This window comes from Apis mellifera, linkage group LG16 (genome assembly GCF_003254395.2).
Source record: "Apis mellifera strain DH4 linkage group LG16, Amel_HAv3.1, whole genome shotgun sequence".
Lineage (NCBI taxonomy): Eukaryota > Metazoa > Arthropoda > Insecta > Hymenoptera > Apidae > Apis > Apis mellifera.
This window is the reverse complement of record NC_037653.1, coordinates 636,429-661,920: the sequence shown is the minus strand read 5'-3', so window position 1 is coordinate 661,920 and position 25,492 is coordinate 636,429. Positions and strand designations below refer to the sequence as shown.

The 25,492-nt window shown below is 24.3% G+C and overlaps 2 protein-coding genes across 2 annotated transcripts in view; both read left to right on the top strand.

The window, feature by feature from the left end:
- The first annotated feature begins 1,224 nt into the window (after window positions 1–1,224).
- LOC107965672 lies at window positions 1,225–1,822 on the top strand. The gene is made up of 2 exons (XM_016916979.2): window positions 1,225–1,421; window positions 1,576–1,822. Exons 1-2 carry the CDS (start codon window positions 1,225–1,227, stop codon window positions 1,775–1,777), a joined length of 399 nt encoding a protein of 132 aa, XP_016772468.2. The 3' UTR covers window positions 1,778–1,822.
- A 5,166-nt stretch (window positions 1,823–6,988) lies between these two features.
- LOC412739 (roundabout homolog 2) overlaps window positions 6,989–25,492 on the top strand; it is a 45,156-nt gene continuing 26,652 nt past the window's right edge. The window contains exons 1-2 of the mRNA XM_396192.7: window positions 6,989–7,049; window positions 15,399–15,707. Of these exons, the coding sequence (XP_396192.5) occupies window positions 6,989–7,049; window positions 15,399–15,707 (370 nt within the window). The remainder of the gene's footprint in view (window positions 7,050–15,398; window positions 15,708–25,492) is intronic.

Sequence of the window (25,492 nt, the reverse complement as noted above, 5' to 3'; positions counted from 1 at the left end):
TTATATTTCAATTGTGATATAAAATAATTTTTAATTTGGAAAAAAATCCTATTATTTTTAATTATTTTTATCTTTTTAATGTAAATACAAATATTTTATTTTTTATTTATACTATATACTATATACTAATTTAATTTAATTCATTGAATATCTTTATTCATTGATATTTTAATTTTTTAAATTAAAATTGAATTATACTATTAATTCTACGTAGATGATAATATTTTTAATTCCGAATTTTTATTAATAATTTTGTTATTTATTTTCAACTTATCATAAGGCAAATTAATAAATAATTTTGGCCCAATTTCAAATTTCAGATAAATATATAAGATTTATATATCATAAACACTTCTATTATACGTGTCTTTGAGTTATCATATTTCAAAATCAGAATATTATATCCAATTTCCCTTTTATAAATTTGTCGTATCATATTATCATTTTCTAAGTTATCATATTTCAAATTCAGATTATTATTTTCAATCTCATTTTATAAATTTGAATATACAATTGCGAAAATACAACAAATTATTTGATTAATTTTTAATATTATAATTGCAGTTTGAAACATTATATTCTATTATATTCTATTGAGAGGAAACATAGCAAACATTTAATTTTTCTTTGTTATTTCATTTTCAAAATATGTGAATCATATTTTTTTTTCTTTTTTTAATCTTTTTTATAAGATTAATTTTTCAATGCAATCAAATAGAAATGAGACTGTCGATGATATTTCACAGCGATAAATCGGTACATTTAGGTGTATATATTTTGAATAGCGAGATTGCACTCACGTGTATTATATCTTTAAATAGAAGCTGTCAAATCGCATGCGTCTGTCGCTCGTTTATCTCGGATTTAACTTTACAATCGAAAATATACAAAAAATAAGTGTATCTGCATAAATAAAAGATTTGTTTGTTTCGTTGCTTAGTGACTAATTTAATATGTAAGAAACATGTCATTTTTTCTTTTCATCAAATTCTTCTTTTAAAATTTCAAACGTCATCTTGTCTGAATTTCTTTTTATGTTAATCACTAAATTCTTTTTTTAAAATTTGAAAAAATTTTATCTTGTCTATTTCATTTTATTTTATTTAATGGTAATTTTTTTATAGTAACATATTACATTCGTTAATCTGTATATAAATACGAAAAACGTGGATTTTATTTGTAAATTAATTTTCCATTATTTTTCAGTGTACATGTCACATGATCATGGATCAATTTCCGAAAAATTTTCGTCCCTTTCATCCCAAGGATCCGCCTCGTGGTACGTTAAATTACGATCTTGGAGCTTTAAGTAAACATCAGAAAAGTAGTTTAAATTCGAGAAAAACTATCGAGATAAGAAGAAACGAAATGTATTTAAAAAATCATCCAGAGATCAAAGGATTAATTTCAATTTTGTTGAGGTAAACTATTTCTTCTCTATTTACAATTTTTACAAATAAAATTTTACAAATATGTAAAATTTTCGTGTTATAAATAATTTACAAATATAACTTATATTTTAAAATAAATTGATATTTGAATTTAATACAAATAATTTATTAAAAATTTTTATAGAAATGTATTACGTAAACATTGCTCGACGAATGTTCATGAAATTATAGGCGAGTTTTTCAACAGACCACGTCATCAAATAGTTTTAGATCTTCTACGCTATTTTTTGTCTACTGAACAAGAATCTATAGACAAAAATGTATTCCAAGAATTAACAAATGTTCAACAAGTGGATGAGAAAAAAATGTCGTGTTGCAACGTATAACAGGCGTATACTATATAAACGTATACACAAATATCATTACAAACTATAATATTGTCAACATTTTAATTATTGACGTCTTGTATTTTTTTTTATTGAAAATTATTTGCTTTGATTTATCGTTATACAAAACGTTTATATAGTAATATAAATTTATAAATCATATTGAAGTTATCACATGTTGCATATGTGAATCAATTGTATCACACATAACAATAAACGTAAGAAATATTAATAAAAAGAGTTTTGCTTAGTGTAATAATAAACTTATACATATATATATGTATGTATAGTTGAATAAAATTTTATAAAAATCTAGATTAAACACATTTTATTTTAAATAAAAATATAAATAATAATATAAATATAATGATATAATTATTTCAAATACTTTACTATTTTTATTTTACAATGTAAATATAACATATGTAAAGTAATTTTATTTTGTACTTTATTCAAATAAATTATTTTAAAATAATTTCTTATTTCAAAGAGTTGATCCAAATAAAATAAAAAATAATTTCACATAAGATATAAAATTATTTAATTAACTAAGAATACAGGAATATTTAATAATTATCTTAAAAAAAATTCGATAATTTATCGATTTTTTCGCAGTATATTTTTACATATCTACTTGTTCTTTAATAATATTATTTATATGCATAAGACATTATATGAAAATTTGTATTTCAGACAATTGACAATAAAATTAGAAAAATTATTAAAGAATTTATTCGAAAAAATAATTGATCAAATAAAATGAAAAATTTCAAACAAAATTCAAATAACGAAATAATCTAGAGAAAAATTATTTGTTAATTATATTCGAATAAACTATGATTATTTCATATAATAAACAATCAGATAAAATTATATATTATTTTAATGATTATTTTTCAAATAATTTATTTGAATATTATTTGCCCAAATCTGATATTAAATATTATATTCAAATATGTTCAATATAAAATTTTTGTTAAACAAAGACATCTTAATATGTTTTTTCTATTAATAATTAAATATAAATATATAATAAATACTAATAATAAATATATAATATTAATTAATTAAAAAATTAATAATAATAATTAACATTATAATTTTGATAATATAAGAAAAGATTAATGTTATATATAATTTGTAAGAAAAAAATATTAATTATTAGGAATTATGATAAAATTTATCAAAAAGTATTGAATAAATACATTAAATATAATTTAATACATATTAAATTATAAATTTTTTTTCGTATATCTATATTTCTATGTATATATCGTATATAATAGATAGTATTCATATAGTATAAATATATATATAGATTCTTCTATAATAGATATGTTTCATGTTATATGAAACCGTGTTATATAAGTCACTTAAACTATACAAATATAGTTTATATATATAAAAACACATATCTATAAAAAATATAAAATAAATATTTAAGATGAAAGGATATAATATTTTTTATTTCTTTTCTAAACAAATATTAAAATTAAAAAATTTTTATTTGTCTTATGTGAAATAAAATAAGTAGTTATATTTTTATTGACATTTATTCATAATTAAATTCCGACGCCTTCTTTTAAACGTTGACTGTGTTATTTCATAACTTGTTTCATCACTATTATTTTAAATGTTTTGAAATGTATTTTTTTTGCATTTTTATAAATATTATTATTGTTATTTTTTAAATCTTGTTTTTCTTCAACACAAATTAAACAATCTTTCAATTTTTTCTTAAATTCGTCAGAACTCTTGATTGATCATTATTCGTAAAATATTCTTAATAACTTCAACATTTTTAAAATAAAATGTTTTGATTTATTGAAAATTTGAGTAATAAGTTTTCTCCATTGCTTGGCGATTCTGCTATTTGTATTTATTGTTCTTGTTCATCTAAATCTTGGTTATCAATTAATTCAATGACGTTTTTTTCATCGACAAATCTCTTTTTAACTTCTATCTATAAAGTATAAGCAATATTTATTACACTATTTATTTCTGTTATCATAGATGTTATAAAAAAAACAATTTTCTTTATTAACAATTTCAGGCCATATTTCTCTCTAATATTCAAAATCGAAAATTTTAATTCCTTCAGAAATACAAAATAATTTTCAATTTAAAATTGAAAAATCATTCTATAATTGTATAATATTACAATTAATTTTTTCTAAAATTAGTTCAAATGTATTTTATGTAATAAAATTTATTAAAGATTTTTATTATTTTTTGGTCCAATTAATATTATAAAATTGATACTGATAAAAATATAATTCAAATTTTCTTGATATTTTAATGCATTATTTATAATTAACAAAATTTTGAAACTGATATCTTTTTTTATAATAATCTTCTATTTCTGACATAAAGCAATTGTAAAACTAATATCTATTTGATGCCAATGAAAATGAAAATGAAACGTTGCCTTATCAATTTTTATTACTGATAGTTTATCAATTAACATGGATTTTGTAACGTTATCTTCAGATGCGTTTGAACATAAAAGTGATCCTATTTTTAAGAGTTAAATCTAGAAGCAGATTTTTCATTTTTCGAAATGTAAACGCATTTAGGTATTTTTTTTCAATATAACACAAATGAGTCAACATTATATTGATCTGCAATATAATTTCTTTCTTCTAATTTTGACTAAATTTTTTTTAGAATTTCTGGGCTGCTTCTCTATCGATTGATGCGCTTTCTTCCACAATTTTAACATTGTATAAGAAAAATCAATTCCTAAATCTGTTAAATTAACTTTACTGGCTTTAAATTGTGTTCATATGATTTATTAAGAGAAACGAATTTTAACTTTTTTATATGCTGATAAATTTTCAATACTGTTTGTTTTATCATATGACTATTCAAAACTGTATTCCTTGAATAAAAATTTTTTATCCATAATATCAAACATTTTTTTCATTTTATATATTAAAGTATCTTTTATACATGCAAATTTATTTAAAGATTTAGAGGAAATTCTAATTCTTATTTTATTTTTATTTCTTTTATCATTCGAATTATTGCCTCATTTAATTTTAAATTCTCAGCAATGTTATTTTCTTATTAGATTTTAATTTATTCAAAATTATAATTTTTTCTTCCAAAAAAATACATTTTCTGTTCTTAAAATTTTTCTTCATGATAGAAATTATGGTTAAAAAAAACGAATTTCATATAAACTACTGAAAAATTCAATTTATATAAATATTAATATAATATAATATAATATATATATATATATATATATATATATATATATATAAATTATGTATATATATATATATATAAATTATGTATATTAATATGTATTAATATGTATATTAATTTTATTTTTAATTTATTTAAAATATTTGACTTTATATAACTTAATTGATAATTTATATCAGAAATAATAAAGATAATATTTTGTCTGAAATATATTTTATTGACATTGATTGCCATATTCATTGTTTGTGACCAATAATAGAGTTATTTCGAGGTAGATGCACTATAGATTGAGATGCATTGTTTTTTGTCATGGTTGGATGGTTAATTTTTTTCCATGAAACATTTTTCATATGTTGTCCGTTGTGCTATATACATATTAAAGAGAAAAAAAGAAAAAAATAGAAGTAGGAAGAAAAGCACATAAGTGAAAAAAGTGTATTCAACCCTAGGCTTTAAGGACATATATTTTTTAAACTTTCTTAAAAATTATATTAAAATATTAAAATGCAAGTTTTATACACTTGATATTATGTTTTGTTAGAAATATGTACTATATTGTACGAATAATTATTGTTGTAATTTTTTCGCCGTGTTACAGGAATCCGTGTTATATGAACCCGTGCTATAAGGGGATCTACTGTATTCTGTTCCCGAGAAGCATCAACTGAGAAACCAAAGGCCGAGAACCGAAGCGGTTCCGAAAATGAACGAGAATACTCGAAAATAGCCGAAGTGCCGCGTGGTGCTCCAAAAGAATTGCTGCACCCTCAGTTGTGACTGAATCGTCGCGGTGAATTGATCATTTGTTAAAGAAGTGTATTAGTTTAAAATTGAATTTTTATACTTTATTATTATAATTGTGCATATAATTTTCATATTCTTGATAAATAACGCAAACCTTTTCAAATTAAAGATGGCAAATACAATGACAAGTGTGGATAATTGTTCGAGATATAGAGAAACGACGCATAACTTGACAGTCGGTCACGAAGCGATCGATTTTGAAAGGAACGCCGTTCTTCAAAAAGACGGAATAAATCGATCGTACGCTAACATTAGAGAATAAAACAAGACAAAGCAAATGGATACCTAATACGAAACATATGAAATCAGTGATTGTATTATCAGTGGCAATGAGGACGCGCAGATCGATCAAAGAATTAGAATAGTTCTTTCTCTCTTTCTCTCTCTTTCCCTTTATATCTTTACCTTTCTTCCTCTACATCTCCCTTTGAAAGAGAATGAAAGTGTACTAGAAGAACGTGACATCCAGTGCATTACTCGTGATTTCGTTTTCTTTTACGTGATTCGTGTATTACGTGTGCTTACGAACGCGTGTATGTGCGTTTTCTAATACGTGTATGCGCCTCTGCGTGTGCATGCGCGCGCGCGCGCGCGTGGTTCGGCGATGTCAGAAGTTCATCGTATGAAAGCAATTGTCGGTTTTGTTCGATAAGAATGGGGCTACTGGTGATCGACCGACCGGACGGTTAGTGCTTTAATGTTACATTATTTCACGTTACTACGAATATACGTGTATTAATCGTGAATATACGTGATATACACAACTTGTGTACGAATACACACAGGCATATACTGCGTGTGCGTGGGTGGGTATTGGATATAATGTGGGTGTGGGTGTGCGTTCCTTGTACGTATAGACGTACGCGTATTTTGTGGTAACGTGTAATGGCATGGAAATGAGGCGCGCGCGAGTGTCACGCCGAAAGATACGCCTCTCGCCTGGAAAGCTACTTTGTGCTCCAAACTCGAAAGGAGAATCCTCTCGCGAGTGGCCGCTCTTACCGGTTTAACCTCATCGACATCGAGAGTGCGTGTCTCTTGTGGTTTTGATTCTATTTATCCAAGTTTCGGATTCGTCTGTAATTTCGCATCCAATTTTGATCAGCATGCGTTAACATCAGGTTACCAAGATTGTAAAGGGTTTCGTTCGTGATTCACGACCTTCCCCAGAATCTTTGGGTACTCGAAAGAAAAATGCGCAACGAGTGGCTAAGAAACTTGTTCGCGACAGCAATTTTCGCCCTTATGGTACATGGTAAGTTGAATATTCTTTTTTTTAATCTTCTTCACTCTTATCATTATCTCTAAAACTATTAACACTTTTTTAATACTCGTTTCATTTATTTTCATCGTTTTTTAAGCTAAAAAAAAAAAATATAATTTATTATTTATTATCTGTTAATATTATTATCATAGTGAGATAAATAATTTGATATATTATCGTATAAGGATACATTTTTTTATTTTTCTATTCATTAATTCGAATTGAAAAAAAAAATTAAAAATTTTTTATTTATTTATATTATATTGTATAAATATAATTGTATTATGTGAAAAATTATTGATAAAATAATTATATGAATATAATTTAATGCAACGAATCGATAAGTTCATAGTTTACTGAAAATGAGTTCAACTAAAGATATGTATTTCTTCTTTTACGACGTCTTGTTCTCGGACATGTGATAACAAATGAGCGCAGAAACTGACATAAATGGTAATGTTCGAAGAATTAAAATCGAGGATAAATCTTTTGTTCACAAGTCGATTTCATTAAAAACAAAGGTCGTGAAACGAAATTGGAATGATAATAAATTATTAACGTCATGCTATGAAGAAATCGAAAATGAATTTGATTTTTAATAAATATGTAATAGAAATTACTTGAACATATCGATGAAGAATTACAATTTCTATTATTTATGTTCTTATTTTAAGTAAAACACATTATTATTATTATTATTCTTTCTTTGTTATTTTATCAATTTAATTTCAATTAATACATACATGCATATAATTACATATATAGTACATTTTTTATGAATATTTTAATAATAAATTTTAATAATATTTTAATAATAAATTTTCTTAGAAATTTTATCTCAAAAAATATATTTCTTTTCGAGAAATACATTTTATATTACTAAAAAAAAAAAAAAAAAAAAAATAAAATTAAAAGATAAAATTTAATTTAATTTAATTCTATTTAATTAATGTATTGAATAGTCGCGAATAATCGATGAATATTTATATAATGTAAACATTATTAAATAATTGTCGATATAGAAGTATATAAGCAATCGATATATAAGTCGATATGCATTTTTATAGTATACATATGTAAGTGAATGATGATAAAATTTCGAATGAGTTTTTTATATTTTGGGAAAAGAAACTTTTTTGTAAATGTATTATCCATTGATCAGATTAATTAGATCTAGATTTTATTGAAAGATTTAAAACTAGTATATATTTGAGAAATTATATTTGAAATATTTCTTTGTATTTCTCAAATAAAAATGTAATATTTTGTGATATTGAAACATAATAAAATCATTCGAATTTAATCTTAAAATTCTTAAAAATTTAAAATCTTAAATCTTCCAATAATTTCAAATGTATTATTAGATGTATATGTTATTGATAGGATTTTTTTTATTTATTTTTGCATCTAATCTTATAAGTAATTTTTTATGCTTTATTAAATAAATTTTTATTTATTATTCTTAATTTTTCTTAATTTTTTTTTTTTTAATTCTTTTAAAATTTTGTTTTATTTTATTAAAGATTATTATATCGTTACAATATATTTATCGAAAAACATTCAAAAGAATTTATAAGCCATTATAATAAATATATAATTTTCTTTTTTTTTAACAACTAAAAAAAAATTAAAAATCTTAATATGTTTTATACGATGAATTTAAATAAATACTGTTTCTTCCTAATTTTGTCAAAATTTGATAATAATGTAAAATAATATAAAAGTTGTAATAAATAATAAATATGAAATGTGTAAAAACATATTTTCTTTAGTGGCGAATAGATCCTATATATACGCATGTAGTTCAAAACCATAAATAGGCAATACGTTCAAGAAAGGTTTTGCGTTGATTGTGCTCTAGTAAAAAGACATGCTTGGATGATAGACATTGGTTGGTCTATTTTTGTGGATGGAAAGTCTCGCGAAGATAGCCGAGTATAGCCGATGTGAAACGAAACTATTAGGTTATGCACAACACTTGGATAGAAACGACTAGCTATTGGAAGTAAATCTGTATAACAATGGATATTTAATCTAATAAAATCGATTATGTGATTAATTAATTATTTAAAATGATGAAAAATAGTTGTTTAAAGAATGAATAAACAAAATATAGTAGGCGTTTTGTAATTGATCGAAATAACCTATAGCGATATAGTGAAAATTGATTTTATTAAGCAGATTACGTATAAAAGTGTGTGATTTAATTTTCTTTGACGTAATATCAGTTTTCGATATTGCTTTGAGTGAGCGTATAATTCTTCTAATGAATTTTTACTATGAAAATTAATAATGATAATTAAAAATACGTTAAATATTCGAATATTATATTTGTATTTTCTTATCTATATATACATTATGTAAATATGTATGATTAAAATTAATTCTATTTTGTTGTAAGAATGAGAATCATGTACATTGTATATTATATAAAATAGATTTATATACAATATATGTAGATACATGTTTATCGATTATTAAACATAGAATGCAAATTCAGATACATTGCATACATTGAAAAATTTTAAATATTTTTATATACTTAAGCCAATTAATCATTGTGTTGTTAATGTTTAATATGAAATAAAGAAAAATATAATATTTCATTTTTGATTTTCAAAAATATTAATAAGAAAAAAAGAAATTAGTTCTCATTTATTATTTTCACTTAATTAAAATAACTTAATTACTTTAAATATATAATATATAGTAATTGTAAAAATTTATAACAATTTATTAAATATTGAATCAAATATAAATTATTGAAAATATTAATATAAATTAATAAAATATTTAAAACATATACATTTACATATACATACAAAAGACATAAAAATTCGAAATAATAATAAATTATTATATAATATAATAAATTAATTTTTTTTATATTGATGGATGTTATTTGTAAAATTGAAAACTTAAATCATGTTTTAGTAATATAATATCTAAATTTAACATTTATATTATATAAAATATTACGATTTATTCTATATTATGATATAAAATTATTATACTTAATTTACAAATACTAAATAAAGATTAAAGGAAAACATATTATTCTTAAATATATAAAAAATAATTAACACATTAATAATTAATAATTAATAATTAGCTATTAAATGTATTCTATAAATATCTACAATATATTTACATAATTATTTATTAATTTATTAATATTTATTTATTGGCAGTTATTATTAATATATTACTTTTATATCTTCATTTTATATATATGAATGAAACGATAATAAAACGATAAAATAAATATAAATACATATTTTATATATAAACATTGAAATCATAAAACAAAAAATATAAAATTAAAAACATTATGCAATAGTAGCATTAATCAATTCCAAAAATAATATCAATAATTTAAATTTTCCATAATTTTTTTTTCCATAATAATATAATAAATACTATAAATATAATATAAATATAATATAAATATTCATTAAGTGAATATTTATTAATTGAATATCAACAACTAATCTGAAAGCAAGTAACTTATATAGATTAAACAGCTTATAATGTTAATAAACAACAATTAATAATAAAAAAAATAAAAATGTGTAAAAAAAATTAAATTATAATTTTGTATTTGATACATACATTCTTAAATGTATCGATTTTTCCAATAATATATTCCTTCTTAATTAACATATTTGTCAAATATTTTCCAATATATTTTCAAATATATATTGAAATATTTCAATTTTCATATATTCTTTTTAAATAAAATTTCAAAACTTTATATATCAAATTTAATTTTTAAAATTTTAGTTTTTACACATTTCGAAATACTATGTAGAATATTTTATGCAAGACGCAAATCGTTTTTCTTAAGTATTTCTTATTCATTTTCGCATAAACATAAATCTATATATAGAATAAAATTGTTGATAAAATTGATACATTGTTGATAAATGAACATAACAAATAGGAACGAATAGAAAATTAGCTGTAATGAAAATAGAAGTCGATCATCGATTCTCTTCGAATAATAGGAAGCTGCTATTTTTTCCAACTTTGGCCAGCCCTGCTCTGAAAGAACTCGAGTAGGGTGTGTCGGTCGAACCCTCTTCGAAGGTTCCGTGCGTCTTAGGTTTCCCTCACGTCTCAAGGAATTCAATGGTTATTCCCGTTTCGTCTTCTACCTTCCCCTCTTACAAGAATATCCTTCTTAGGGATCGAAAGTAATGAAACTGTTTCTTTCTTTCTCTCTTTCTTCCCTTCCCTCTTTCTTTTAATCCCTCTTTCTCTCGCATACGAGGTCGCATACGCGCGCATGGTAACTCTAGAAAATTTGAACTTATCGATTTCGCGAGTATATATTTATTAATTGTAAAAAATTATCGGTGAAATAAGAAATAATCAAATAACAAAAATGTTAATACAAGAACGTTTCGAAAAACGCTATAAAATGATATTTCTCGCGAGAATTTTATCGGTTTATACCTTTGGATACTTGCCAAATACACTTTGGTACTTCGTACGATGTGTTTTTCAACCTATCTTCTGTCCCTCTCCCTCGTCCTTTTTCGTTCGTCTCTAATTCCACTTCGACTTTTTTCTGAATTTTAATAATATCTACGCCATTTGTTCTCGAATTCCACATTTCGTTTTATCCATTCTTTTTATAAACAAGTTCAAAGAAAGACAATTTAAACAGCTTTAAAAATATATACGCGAGGAATTTCGAAGAAAATAACGAAAGATGGTTAAACCGAAATGAATTAAAAAGAACGAAAGAAGAACGAGACGAGATGATAATTAATAGCGGTATCCACACATCAGTACAGTAGTATCCACAATGAAAAAAAGGAAGCAAAAGAAGAGGGGAGGAGAAAAGGAACAAGAAAAACGTCGAGGAAAGGAATGTTCAGTTGACGAGGGTGGAAATGAAGGTAAACACAAGAGAGGAGGAAAAGAAAACAGAAGATATAGACGAGTCGCGAGAAGGAGAAAGTAGAGTAAAACGTTAATCATCGTGTAAGTAAATACATATGGTGTAAATATAATGTAAGTGTGAGGTATAAGGAGAGGATAAACGATTTACATAAGAAACGAAACGAAATGCGAAGGAAGGGAAATCCACAATGGGGGAAAACGACAAGAAGCAGAGCACAGCTGGCGGGGCCTTCTGAAGACGGAGGGAACGAGTAGAACCGAGAGAGAGGTGAAGCGCAACAGCGGCAAATCAATACTCACATTGCAGTCGTGAAGCCATAAGCCAAGTCATCGTGTGTGCGAGAACACCGTGCCTTAATCTCTCTATATTCTCTTCATAATCTATATATTATTGTTTATTTAGCCGTTGTTGAAATTAATATTCACGAGAGTCTGTTTCAAATTGTTGCGCCACGGATACATTTGAGAGTAAAACTATCAGAAGTTGTTCTCAAGAGTATTCCTCAACGCAAGTGGACATTGCGTTCAAAGTGACCATCTAATAATAAAGTTACTGTCAGATAGTGAAAATTAATATCGGCTGTTTACGAGAAATACTCTGGAGAATTAGCCTCGAAAGTTTCACCGTCAAATGTATACGCACCTTTTAGGTATTGTATTAATCGTACATCTACAATCTATACGCGTAGAAATATACGCGTTTAAATCGTCAAAAAGTCGAATATGTGATTATTTAAGATCGTAACATAATCCGACATATAAAAATATCATCGACAATCGTTTCACGCGAGTCCATGTCTCGTTTCTTGACTTACGTTTATTGTTTTATGGCACATAATTTAACGACGATGGAAACTCGAACGGGATACTTACTTAACCTAATTGCTCGAAGCCAGGGAGATCGTGATATAGAAAAGAAGAAAGAGAAGTGGAGAAACGCGGGAAGAAATAATAATAAAATGAGGAGAAACGAAAAAATGAGGAGAAACGGAGAAGCGGAGAAGTGGATATGATAAAATACAAAAGAAATAAGAGTGACAGTGGGTTGGCAAGGCAGGTTGCTGAGATAGCTTGATTCGGAGAAGGTTAGGACTGAAATGAAACGAGATGCCTCGGGCCTACTGGGCGCAAGAACTGGGAGTTCGTTCACGTGCGCTCACGACTCTGTTCAACAGCGAAATATGAAAACTCCGGAGGCGATTTTAATTTAGCCACAATGTCTATTGTTTCCGAATACTGAGGCGAGAGGACAAAAGAAAAATGCGCGAACGTGTGTACGCGCATATACGTTTCGCTACATATACAAACGTACACTGTGAAAGACATTTATGGAGCGCGATAAAGATTAAGATATTGTAAAAGCATATGCCGAAACGAGAAAAACGAATCATTGTGTGAGAATCAAATTTGTTATTTTTTTTATTACATAAAATTATTTTTACATTTATATATATTTTTTCATATATATGATGATTTTCAGATATAACCAAAATTGTATACTTGGAGGATCTTGTGTCTATAACATACAGCAGTTTTTCTTAGAAGAAAATTACGACATTATACAATTATATCTATTAAAATTTTATATATTCTATACATATTTTTATATATAAGTATATAATACATACTTATTAATATTTATAAGTAATATAATGATATGAAATTACTATTATATTTAAAATGTATAACATTAATATTATAACTATTTTTATTTTAAAGATATTTCTAAAAAAAATTTATTTAAACAATTAATAAATTGTAAAAAGTATCAAAATGTGTTATCATTTTAAATAAATAATTATGATATATTAGTATAGCAAATTAACTAGTTTTAAAATGTATTGCAAAGCTAAAAAGATTGAGAAACACTGATATATAGTACTTAAGAAAAGATATCTGAAAAATTTTTTCAATACATATAATTAATATAATCTTCTTATGTATTTATATATTATATATTAATACAATATATTATATTTTAATATACATAGATATATATACAAGTATATTATATATGAAGCATCATGATCACGTTCTTTCATATTATATATTTTCCAATTTCACTCCAACATACTTCAATATATAAATATATATATATATCACACAGTCACAATTAGTCACAACCAAAAAGAGCATTAAAAAAACAGACTTTTTAAAGATGGAAATTAGTTAATTGGCAAGATGTTCATATATCTCGGAATTTGAATGAATGTTCTAACAGATGTGAAATGTTTCTCAAGCAGTTCCGCCTCAGACGTTCATGTTCGAGTAGAATTTGCAGACTGCGCGAACCGATTGTAGATGTACTCATGGTCTATAGGTCGTATCTGTACGTTCCAAGAATATTTTAGAATCCCTCTAGCGATATCGGGATAGTTGAAATAGCTTCGTTCCAGTATGGAGTCTGAAGCAGGTAACATAAGCGTATCTATCTTCATCGTGCAACCAACAATTTAGAAGCTATGTTATACGTTGTCGAATTACAACCGACCTAAATAAGCGCACGTTTGTAACTATGTATATGAGATATATATACCAAGATACATGTAACGAATACAAATAGAATATACTATAGTGTTTTACAGTCTTTTCTTCTGGTTAGAACCTTCTTTTCCTATCTTCAAATACCAGTTCCCCATAAAAGACGATTTAAAATCATATAAGAAAATTTGAAAAATTAGGAATATTCAATTAAATTGACTGGTAAAAAGATATACGCATGGAATATAGCAATGTGATTATGTGAAATTAAATAAGTATTGAAAGTTATTGTCTAACGTCACACATTAGCGCCCTCTAGAAAGCGCTTGGCGTCATAAGTTGAAAAGCAGTGCTATAGAATATTGCAATTTATATATTATAGTAAAAGGAAGTGCTAAAAGTTAATATTAATCAAATATGACAGCTTTCTATGACAAAACACTTGGTGATCCCTAAGAGGAATGTGATTCATAATGTTTGGGCTTAGCATTACACGACAGCGCCCTCTAGAAATCACTATAATTTTAAAATATTGTGATGCAATTATATCAAATCAAATATCATTAATTAGATATGGCAATAGCATTCTCTTAAAAAACTTGAGATCCAGGAGAAACTTACGCGTTGAGAACCACTGCTGTAAAGTACAATAATGCAATTATATCAGAATAAATAAATATTAAATATCGTTATCTAAATACGACAATTGACAACAGCCATTTTTCTTCGTAAATCATCGACGCGTGAAGCGACCTCTAAAGGAGCTCTATCCTACAGATTGAGAACCACCGATCTAATATCACGGAAAAAGAAAGGAAGGAAGATTTTTGTTTCAAGTAATACGATGAATAGAAAATATAATAAGATCGAACGTAGAATTGATATTTTTTCTCTCTCTTTCTCTCTTATTTCGATTGCCTTTAATGCGAATCGAAATTCTGGTTTCAGGGCAATTGAGATCACCGCGTATAACGGAACATCCTTCGGATATAATCGTGGCCAAGAATGAACCGGTAACATTGAATTGCAAGGCGGAAGGTAAACCTCAACCCGTGATTGAATGGTATAAGGACGGTGAACTGGTTCAAACATCACCGGGAGATGCAAAATCTCATCGTGTTCTTCTTCCTACGGGCTCTCTATTTTTCCTAAGAGTAATGCACGGGAAAAAGGAGCAGGACGGAGGAGTTTATTGGTGCGTCGCGAGAAATCAAGCAGGCTCCGTTCCAAGTCGAAACGCAACCCTAACTGTTGCAGGTAAGTCTTTTCATTCTCTTCTGTTTGTTCCGCTCTTCGCTGCAGGTATATAGTAGCTCACGAAAGTATATTCTTATATTGTCTTACGAGGAAATTTGTTTAATCCGAAAATCGTGACTTTAATAAAAATTTGTTTGTAAATATATAGAGTATAATGGATTTTGTACGAAGCAAATTTTATTTTGAGAAAGTGAAACTCTCGCATTCTTTCAATATTTTTTAAAATAGCAATTTTTTATTTTTTATTTTTTACAATGATAAAATATCAAAATTTAAACATTTTATGTATTTTATATTTTTATATATCACATTGTTAAAAAGTAATATTTTAGAAAACGGAGAAAATATTGATTTAAGTCTTTTAAGATGAAATTTTCTTTTAATTTTTTAATTTATTAATTTTTTCTATTTTATTAATTTTTCTAATAAAAATACAATGTTTAATTATAATTAAAGAAATAATAGATAAGATCTAATTTTCAACATTCATTTTTAATGGAATTTTTGTTCCAACAATCCATCGTGTCAATAATATTAGAAAAATTGAAAAGCTTGATACAAATCCTTTGACTTTTTAATAAAATTATACTTGTTGTTATATATATTTTTATATATTGTTGATTAATTAGACAACTTTTAGAAATAATGAATTATTGAAAGTAGATTGTATATTTCTTCAATTAAAAAGTGAAGAATAAAAATAGATAGAAATTGACTTTGAATCCATTTTTTAGATCTGATTTTTAGAAAAAAAAATCGATTATGTCCATTTAATTCAATTTTATATAATTTTCTATGAAATCTTTAAAATCTAGATTTATATAGTTTTTACATTAAAATCTTCAATTATATTAATAATTCCACGATAAAAACTAGTTTGAGATATATTGTACTGTTACTCTCAAAAAATTAAGAGAAATAATGAATAATTCCAACTTTTTAAAATAATTCATCGTTAAAAAAATATTTGCATATTTGCATAATCGTAACATTGTCTTAATTTGCTATTTCCAGAACTTTAACGTATTCTATTATTTACCATTTATTATTTTTTATTTACATAACATTTGAATAATTTCATGAGTACATATATGAATTATGAGTACATATATGAATATGATATAAGTTCATATTTTAAAAAAATTGAAAAAATAAATAATTTATAGTTTATATAAAATATTTCATTTCTAATCTGAAAATTCAATTATTTTTTTAAACTATAGATTGCTTTAAAAAAAATATTTTAAATAGAACTTAAAGTAACTATTTTGAAGCAAATATTTTAAGATAATCAAAAATTTACTTCGGGTAAATATATTTTAAAGATTTCAAAGCGATTTTTATTTTTGTAATTGGAATTATAATGTGTTATCGATACATGTAATCCTTTATTTCTTGCAAAAAATTTGGTAAAATTATTAGTTTAAATAGAGATAAATAGGGATTACAAATATATTATCTTTATCTTGAACTTTATAAAACTTTATAAAACTTATCATATAAGAGACAAGATAAGAAAGTCACGAAATTATATATCATTTATATCTTATTCATTTTTTCTATTTTCAAATTTTACAAAAATTTTTTCGATAAAAATCGATCGAGTTCATTAAAAATTACTTAATTTAAAAAAACAAAGAACTGAAGTCTCTGTGAAGTACGTCTATCTAGAAAAGACTTGACCTTCATGAGATCTTTTGAGATCAATTGAAACAGTTTAAGTTCCTTTTGAGTCAGTGAAAATTTTATTTAAAATATTTTTTGAAACAACTTATAGTTTTGGAAATATATTTTGCGTTTGAAGATTTAAATGGAATTATATTTTAAAATATAATGGAATTCCATATGCTTTGATCAATTAAAAATTTACTCGTAAATAATGTTGCATAATTTTAAAAATGGTGAAGAAAATCATTTTTCAAAATCTAATAGAATATAATTATAATTAAAATAAAACTGTGAATGTAAAGTAAAATCCTAATCAATTTTTACATTGAACAAATTTAGAAAATAAAAAAATATAAATATGTTAACAATAATAAATAAATATTAAAATTGATTAATAATATTTTATTTTTTATTCTTATTTATAATCAAAATATATATTCATAGAAATAAATTTATAAATATAAAATATTTTTGGAATAATAGAAATATAAATTCTTAAAAATCTGGATAAAAAAAATAAATTTACATTATTTACATAATAAACTTTTTAAAAAATCTATATACAACGTAATGTAATTGGTAATATAACCAAGCAAAAAGTGGTTCTATAAACAGTGACATGTAAAAATAAGGCAAAGAAAGAAGAGTAAATTTTATTGTTTAAAACTTCATTTTCCAATAAATTTAAAATTTGAAGTTTTTTCAAATATAAATAAAATTGACTAATTCTCAATCGATTATAATTGAATTATTAATAATAGATTAATCTAAATATGAAAAGTAAAAAATATAAAATTTTTTTTATTTGAAAATTTTCGAGAAAACCAAATTTGAATATTCGTCGATTGTACAATTTATTGATTTTATATATATATTTCAATTTCAATGTTTCAAAAGTAAAGATTCAAACAATAATATTTTATTCTATTACTTATCACTTTTGAATTACTTTCATATATAAAATAACTTCATATAAAATAATCTCTTATCGATAGTTCATTCATATTTAATCAGGAATTAATCAATTAAACTTATATTAATTTATTAAAGTTTTAAAAAATTCGATAAAAGAAAAAAATATTGTTCTTTCTTTTGATTTATTTTTATTTTTATCTAAAATCATTTCCTTTGTTTTACTATTATCTCGTATAATAGATAATTATGAATAATATAATGTATTTGGTCTTTATTATTTCCTTTCGAATAATCAATCAATGATTGAATCGTTTCAATATTTTCCGACAAAAAAAACGTATGTTGTGTATACATCGGTATGTCACAAGTACATTTACATAAGCACATATTATTATAGATGTTTGTGTACGTAACACGAAGAAATTAAAGTAGGCTTGATTTGTACGAAATAAAGAGCAAGTCGATTACGTTCGAACAAACGTAGGGCGAAGCCGAGTTTGTTTAAGGCAGATCGATATTCAGGTGAAAGGAGAAGGGGGTAGGAAGAGAGAGGAGCAACCCTACCACATCGAATGGAACCTATCTTTTTACTGATATATCGTGATCGCTGAATCGATTTGCGATTTTGATACGTTTATCATTTTTCTTTCTTTTACATATGAATTCATCGAATCTCATATTAACCATTGCTTCTGTGTTGCTTCACGTGCATACATACATACATATGTATCAACGCTACGATATAATAAGCAATAAAAATAAGTAATTAATTGAAACGAGATTTGTTGTAAAAAAATATAACATAGTAATTAAGTAATATCGCAGGAAAAGCAAAGATTAGAAATTAATGGGAAAATAAAAAGAAATGATAGCAGAAAGAAGAATGGAAATGAGAACGAAAATAACAATTAAAAAACGTTTTATAAACAATTTAAAATAATCTTATGCTCACGTGGCTATTGTACGTTTAATTACAAGGTATACGTATATACACGCGCGCGCACATATACATAGACGAGTGCCAGCAAAGAAAGAGTGAGAGAAGCGGAGGGGATGAAGGAGAAAAGAGAAGGAGAATAGAAATCGATACGGAGCTGTATCTACACCGAGCGTATGCTCGGCCAACAGGGTTCTGTGTTGTGCGACGTGATGCAGCATAGCTTGTCATGAGATGGTAGTGTGCTGCATACAATACATGTGTTCATATGTACGTGATTTTTTTAATGGAACGGATATCTCATCTTTCTCGATTTTCTTTAATCTCTCCTAATTGCCGAAACGAATTCTTAATCGCGTTGTTAATGATTTTCTATCGTATCATATAACATATGTATTACGTATTTGTCCAAAATTACTGCATTTGTATTTTATTGATTTAAAATCAATATTTTATTTATCTTATGGTTGATTTTAAATTAATTATATCTATATATCATATGTACATTTTAAGTGTCTCTTTATATATAGAGAGATAGTAGATAGTATAATTTTTATCTCTCGCGCTTTTTTTTTTCTTCATGTTAACGAGACGAACTAATAGAAAGACAATACAAATTACGATCATATTATATCTATTTCATCGTGTTAAATTTTATAATACGATTCTCTCGGAGAATGTGCTTTGTTATTCACACTCGTCTTGTTAGTTTTATCACTTTTATTAGAGAATATATTCGAATATTCTTCATTTTGCTATTTATTATTAAGTTTTGTCGCATGAACCTGATATTCGAGGCTGGTAAAGATGGCGATAGCAATGGCCGTAGTCGCAAACGGCCGACAGTTATGGCCGACGACTATGAATAAGGCTTTGTGCTGCGAGTACACTGTTGAATCGACTCGCACCGAAATAAACTGGTCGAGATCCAAAAAAAGAAAAAAAGAGCAAAAAAAAAAAAATTAGAAAAAGAGAATAGGAAGTAGATAGAAAAAAAGATAAAAATAACATGTAGACGCATATGAAAAGAATACTAAAGATTCCAATCTTGATAATGCGATTATTTTATTCATTTTTATTATCTATTTTGACTGCTTTATCTATTTTGATACTTACCATAACCATCAAACCATAAAAGGAAAAGAAAATAAAGGAATTACCATACATACACATACAAACTATTAATACATCCAAATCCTTTGGAGGATATGATATATCCAATATAACATATTTAATTCTAAAGAATGAAAAATAAACAAAAATTGGTGTATAAAAGTGTTATAAGTAATTATCATTAAATTATAATATTTACATCAATCAAAATGAAACATAAAGACAGTTCTATCTCCGTTACATAATCGTTTCGTCATAAGCTTAAATTATTTTATAACTTACAACTAAATAAGCCTCGATTGACATTTTTATATATCAACTTTAATGTTTCCTGAACGTTAAAATCAGTTTTCCAAGATATATTATATCTGAACAAGCATTCTCTAATTGGAAATAAATACCAATAAAATATAATTCTAATTTTTTTTCGACGATTCTCATATCGATTCTCATATTCTCGCAAACTTTAAGCTGCGCTTTAATAACTTAAATAAATAAACTGCTCAACCGATATTTTTGTGCCTGTCCTTGAAATCAATCCTTCAAAAATATCCTAACGAATATACGTTAACACCCGATATATTAAACGTTTATCGTGAAATGTATGACGAATATCTTTAAAGAGACATTGGTTCGTACCAATGAAGGATGATATATACGTTATTTGCACGGAAATAAATTCCTCCGATTGAAACTCGAATCGATACCCGATCGATTTACCGAACTTGTTTACCGAGCTAATGTCAACTCGGCCGGTCAGAAGATAAGCCGGTCAAGAAGTGTTCGATCGATTTCCAGTTTTTTTTTTTTTTTTTTTTTTTTCTTCCATTTCTTTCCTCGACTCTCTCGCCTCGGCGAAATAACACCTATCCATCGTTTGCTTGCAACCCTCTGCTGTCCGGGGGACCCCATTCGGGGTCCCTCGTTCGCTCCATCCACCGCGTATCGATTAGCCGGACGGCATAGTACCGCTGTGCCGTGCCAGGGTTACTTCGCGCGGCTTTTAGGGGAAAAGAGGAGAAGAAAATGAGAGCCGGAGGGTTGGAAGAGCAAAAGGGAGTAAGAGGCGAGTGTAGAGAACGAGAAAGATATGGGGCGAGGGGGGAGGCGGTTGGGATAGAAAAAGGGAACGGTGAAGGGAGAGGTATGGGGCAGAGAGCGGGGAGGTGTTACAGCTTTTAATCCCAACGGAGGACAACGTTCTATATCGACGGATTCGTTGATACCAAGTACCGGCACGATAAACGTTTTCCGCTTACTCCGGTTTTTCCAAAGTCGAAAAGCCAACGGATAGTCACTTTACACGTACACACATCGATATCACTTCGTTCGAATGTATCACGAATGTACGACGAAAATTAAGTTTCACGGGAGGCAAGAAAATTGATTAGTTTGGTCTAGTTTCATACAGGGTGTCCCAGATATTTCCGTTTAGATTTGTGCACAGTGTGCAGTTTGAACGGGTAAAATGTCATGTAATAACCAAATAATGTAAGTGGTTTTAAATTGTAAAGGTATAATATATGCGAAATATGAAAAATATTATTTTTCTCCGTTCATTCAAGAGACAAGATATGTATAATATTTATGTTCTCCGTCGATAATTGCAATATATACATAAAGATAAAATAGATGAGAGTTTACATTACTCTTCATGATTTTGTTATAACATTTTATAGTACATAACTCCACGATAAAATATTTATGAAGTTTTTGTCGAATGACATTTTAATTTTATTCTTATATACAGTGAAATAGTATAATATAATACAGTGGCAAAGTTTGGAAGGAAAAAAAATTTGAAATAGTATTTGTCTTATTTCATATATTATAAATGTTTTGAATATTTTTATTAATTTGTTGTATGAAAACATAAAAATAAAATATTTAATTTTATAAATACGTATAATTTTAACAAAATATATAATTAAGTAATATTTGTTAATTTAAAACTTGAAATTATATACATTATAAATTATTTATTATTTATTCATTATAAACTATGTTTCAACGTTAAATTTAAAAGATTTCTTTAAAAGAAAAAAATTTTTCTTTTCATACAATTTTTAAACATAACGTAATTAAAGAGAAAAATAATCTGTTATTAATAAGAAAAATCTAAATTATCAATATTAACGCAAAAAATAAACCAAGGATTAATAATAATCAATTTAATATTTCAATTGTAATAATGATCATAGGAATATAATAATTAATTAATTGTGTAATATTAATTGTAATTATAATAATGATATGATGATAATAACGTGATAAAGATATATCGAATTTAAATGAAATTTTGATTATTTTCAATAAAATTATAAATTATTTTATTGTTTTAAAAGTTTTATTAAGATATTGGTCGTTTCATTCACAACAATTCAATAAGAAATTTATATGATATCAAATGGAGACAAATTCATTTTTCAATTATAAACAAATATGTTATTATAAAGTTATAAATAATTACTACATCTAATATATATATCTAATAATATTATATCTGAAACTATATATGTTTATATAGTTTATATAGAATATGTTTATATAGTTTTAGTTAATTATAAATTAATTCTAAAATATTTCTCTTGTATTTTCTACATTAAAATTATTTAATTTACAAAATTCAAAACTTTAAATTTTTTTAAAAATTATAATAAAATAGATAGGGGATTTTAATCAATAAATGTAGTATAATATATTGATATCTTCATTTTAATACGTAAAATTAGCATATCAATATGCTTCTTCAGATATTATAAAAAAATTAAAAAGTTTATTATTGTTTTGCTATATTTATTAGAAGAAATAAATTAAGTCTTATTATAAATTTCTGAAGAATATATAAAACTTTTTAACTTTATTTAAAATTATTATTACACTATTATTTTTAACATTATTATTTATAACAACATTTGTTGTCATAAATATTTATATGACAATTTATATCTTTATATAAAAGTTAAAAAGGATACAGAAATATTTCAAATATTTCAATATATCTTAAAAATTAAAAAAATAATAAATAACAGAATATTTTAATTAAGGGACAATATACACTGCTTTATATCCCGTTGAAAAATATCCGGATACATATCTATTTTTTTAAAAAATGTATTTTTTAAATTGTAAATTATCTACATAAAAAAATCTTCAGTATTTTTATGTTATATATATGATTGTTAAATCTATGCATGAAAGAATAATATGACATCATAAAATTAAGTTGCAAATGTTAAATAACATTAATATTACATAATAACAAAGAAACTCTTTCATTGTTTGAGAAAATGTATTTCCTGAAATATTTCAATTTATTAATTTTATTTATACTCATTATAATATAACGTATCTATTTTAATTTCCGAAAGCAATTATTTTCCAAAAATATAGGTCGTTTCAAAAATGTTTCGAATAAAATTTACATTGTTTCAAGAGAGAAGTATTACGATCACAAATTTTCTTTAAATGGACGTGCTTCCGAGATTTCAAGATTGATCTTTATTTTTTTAAATGAAATCATATAATTTTTAATATACAGTTCGTTATTTCCTATGAAATTTAAATTCCTACGAAAGAAGTATAAGCTTTTTATATTAAAAAATCATTATTTAAAAATATATTTTAACTTATTTAAAATTTGTAAAATTTATATGAAAGACAAGAAAAGTATAAATCGAGGAATATTTTCGTGACTCTTATATTTTATTATATTAATAATTTCACAATTCAAATTAAAATATCAATTAATTAATTTTTTGACATAAATAATTTAATTTTTTTTAATAAAATAATTCAATTTAATTATAAAATATAACGAATAAAATTTTTAGAGAAACAATGAGTTTGATGAATTTTGAAATTTTAAAACATTAAAAGCATAATTTGATTGAAAAAACATAAAATCTCGATATATTCACCTAAAATATATATCATACATTATAATACATACATACCTTTTGAAATAATAAGCTCTATTTGATCCATTTTCTAAGGGATGTATAATTATAAAGATGTTACAATATGCGTTTCAAAATTAAAATGAAATATTTTATAAACTTAATATATAAACTTAAACTAAAAAAAAATCTTTTTAAATTTTTCCAATATAATAAATCTTTTAATAAAATAAATATATGTATACGTATATGAATAGATATACATCAATAAATTGCATATTTTAATTTTAATATATTTAAATCTTATTTTTATAATATAATTTTTATTTCTAATTTATAAGAAGATAAGAAGATAATTCTTATTTTTATAAGAAAAATTTTACAAAAAGATAACGAATAATTCTAATCAATTCATCTTTTGTTTCGTATATTATTAATGTTATAAATCAAACAAAAAGAAAGATATTTATAAACGATATATATAACATGTTTGCGCCTTTTTTTATAAAAAAATATAAAATGTTAACAATTCGTTATAAAATTTCATTAATAATAAAAATCAATGATTTATAAATTATTCAATGATTTTTTAATTATCTTTTAAATTAATTATTGCTATAATTAAAATTTTATTAATTAATTTTTATTTCATATATTTTATATATTTTATTGAAAAGATTCAATATTAATTTGCACATATGTTTATTTTCTGAACATTTTTTAAACGATTTTCACTTTTTCAATATAAAAAAAAGAATTTTTCAATTGCACGAAATAAAAAATTAGAATAAAATTTGATGAATAAAATATATAATGAATAAAACAAAATATTTCAACTTGCAATAATTTAATAATGTATCATTAAAAATATTTGCTTTGAAGTAGAATTATTTTTTTTAAAGTTATAATCATTTTATTTTAATTACTTAATTTTATTAGATGTAATATTTTTCACTATTATTAATATTACACAATTAAATTATAAAAATTCATAAATAAATATTATAAATTAATTAATAAAATCTAATATGAATTATGTAATATTGTTTAATAAATAATAAAATTCTTATTTAGATTTTTGAAATAATAAAATACTTTACTATTTTATTAAAAAATAATGAAAATTAGATTTAATACATTATTGTAACATTATTATTATCATTATTATAATTAATTATTATTATTTATAAAAATTATTTATTACAATTAATTATTTATATACATCAATTATTATATTTATATCAATTAAAATA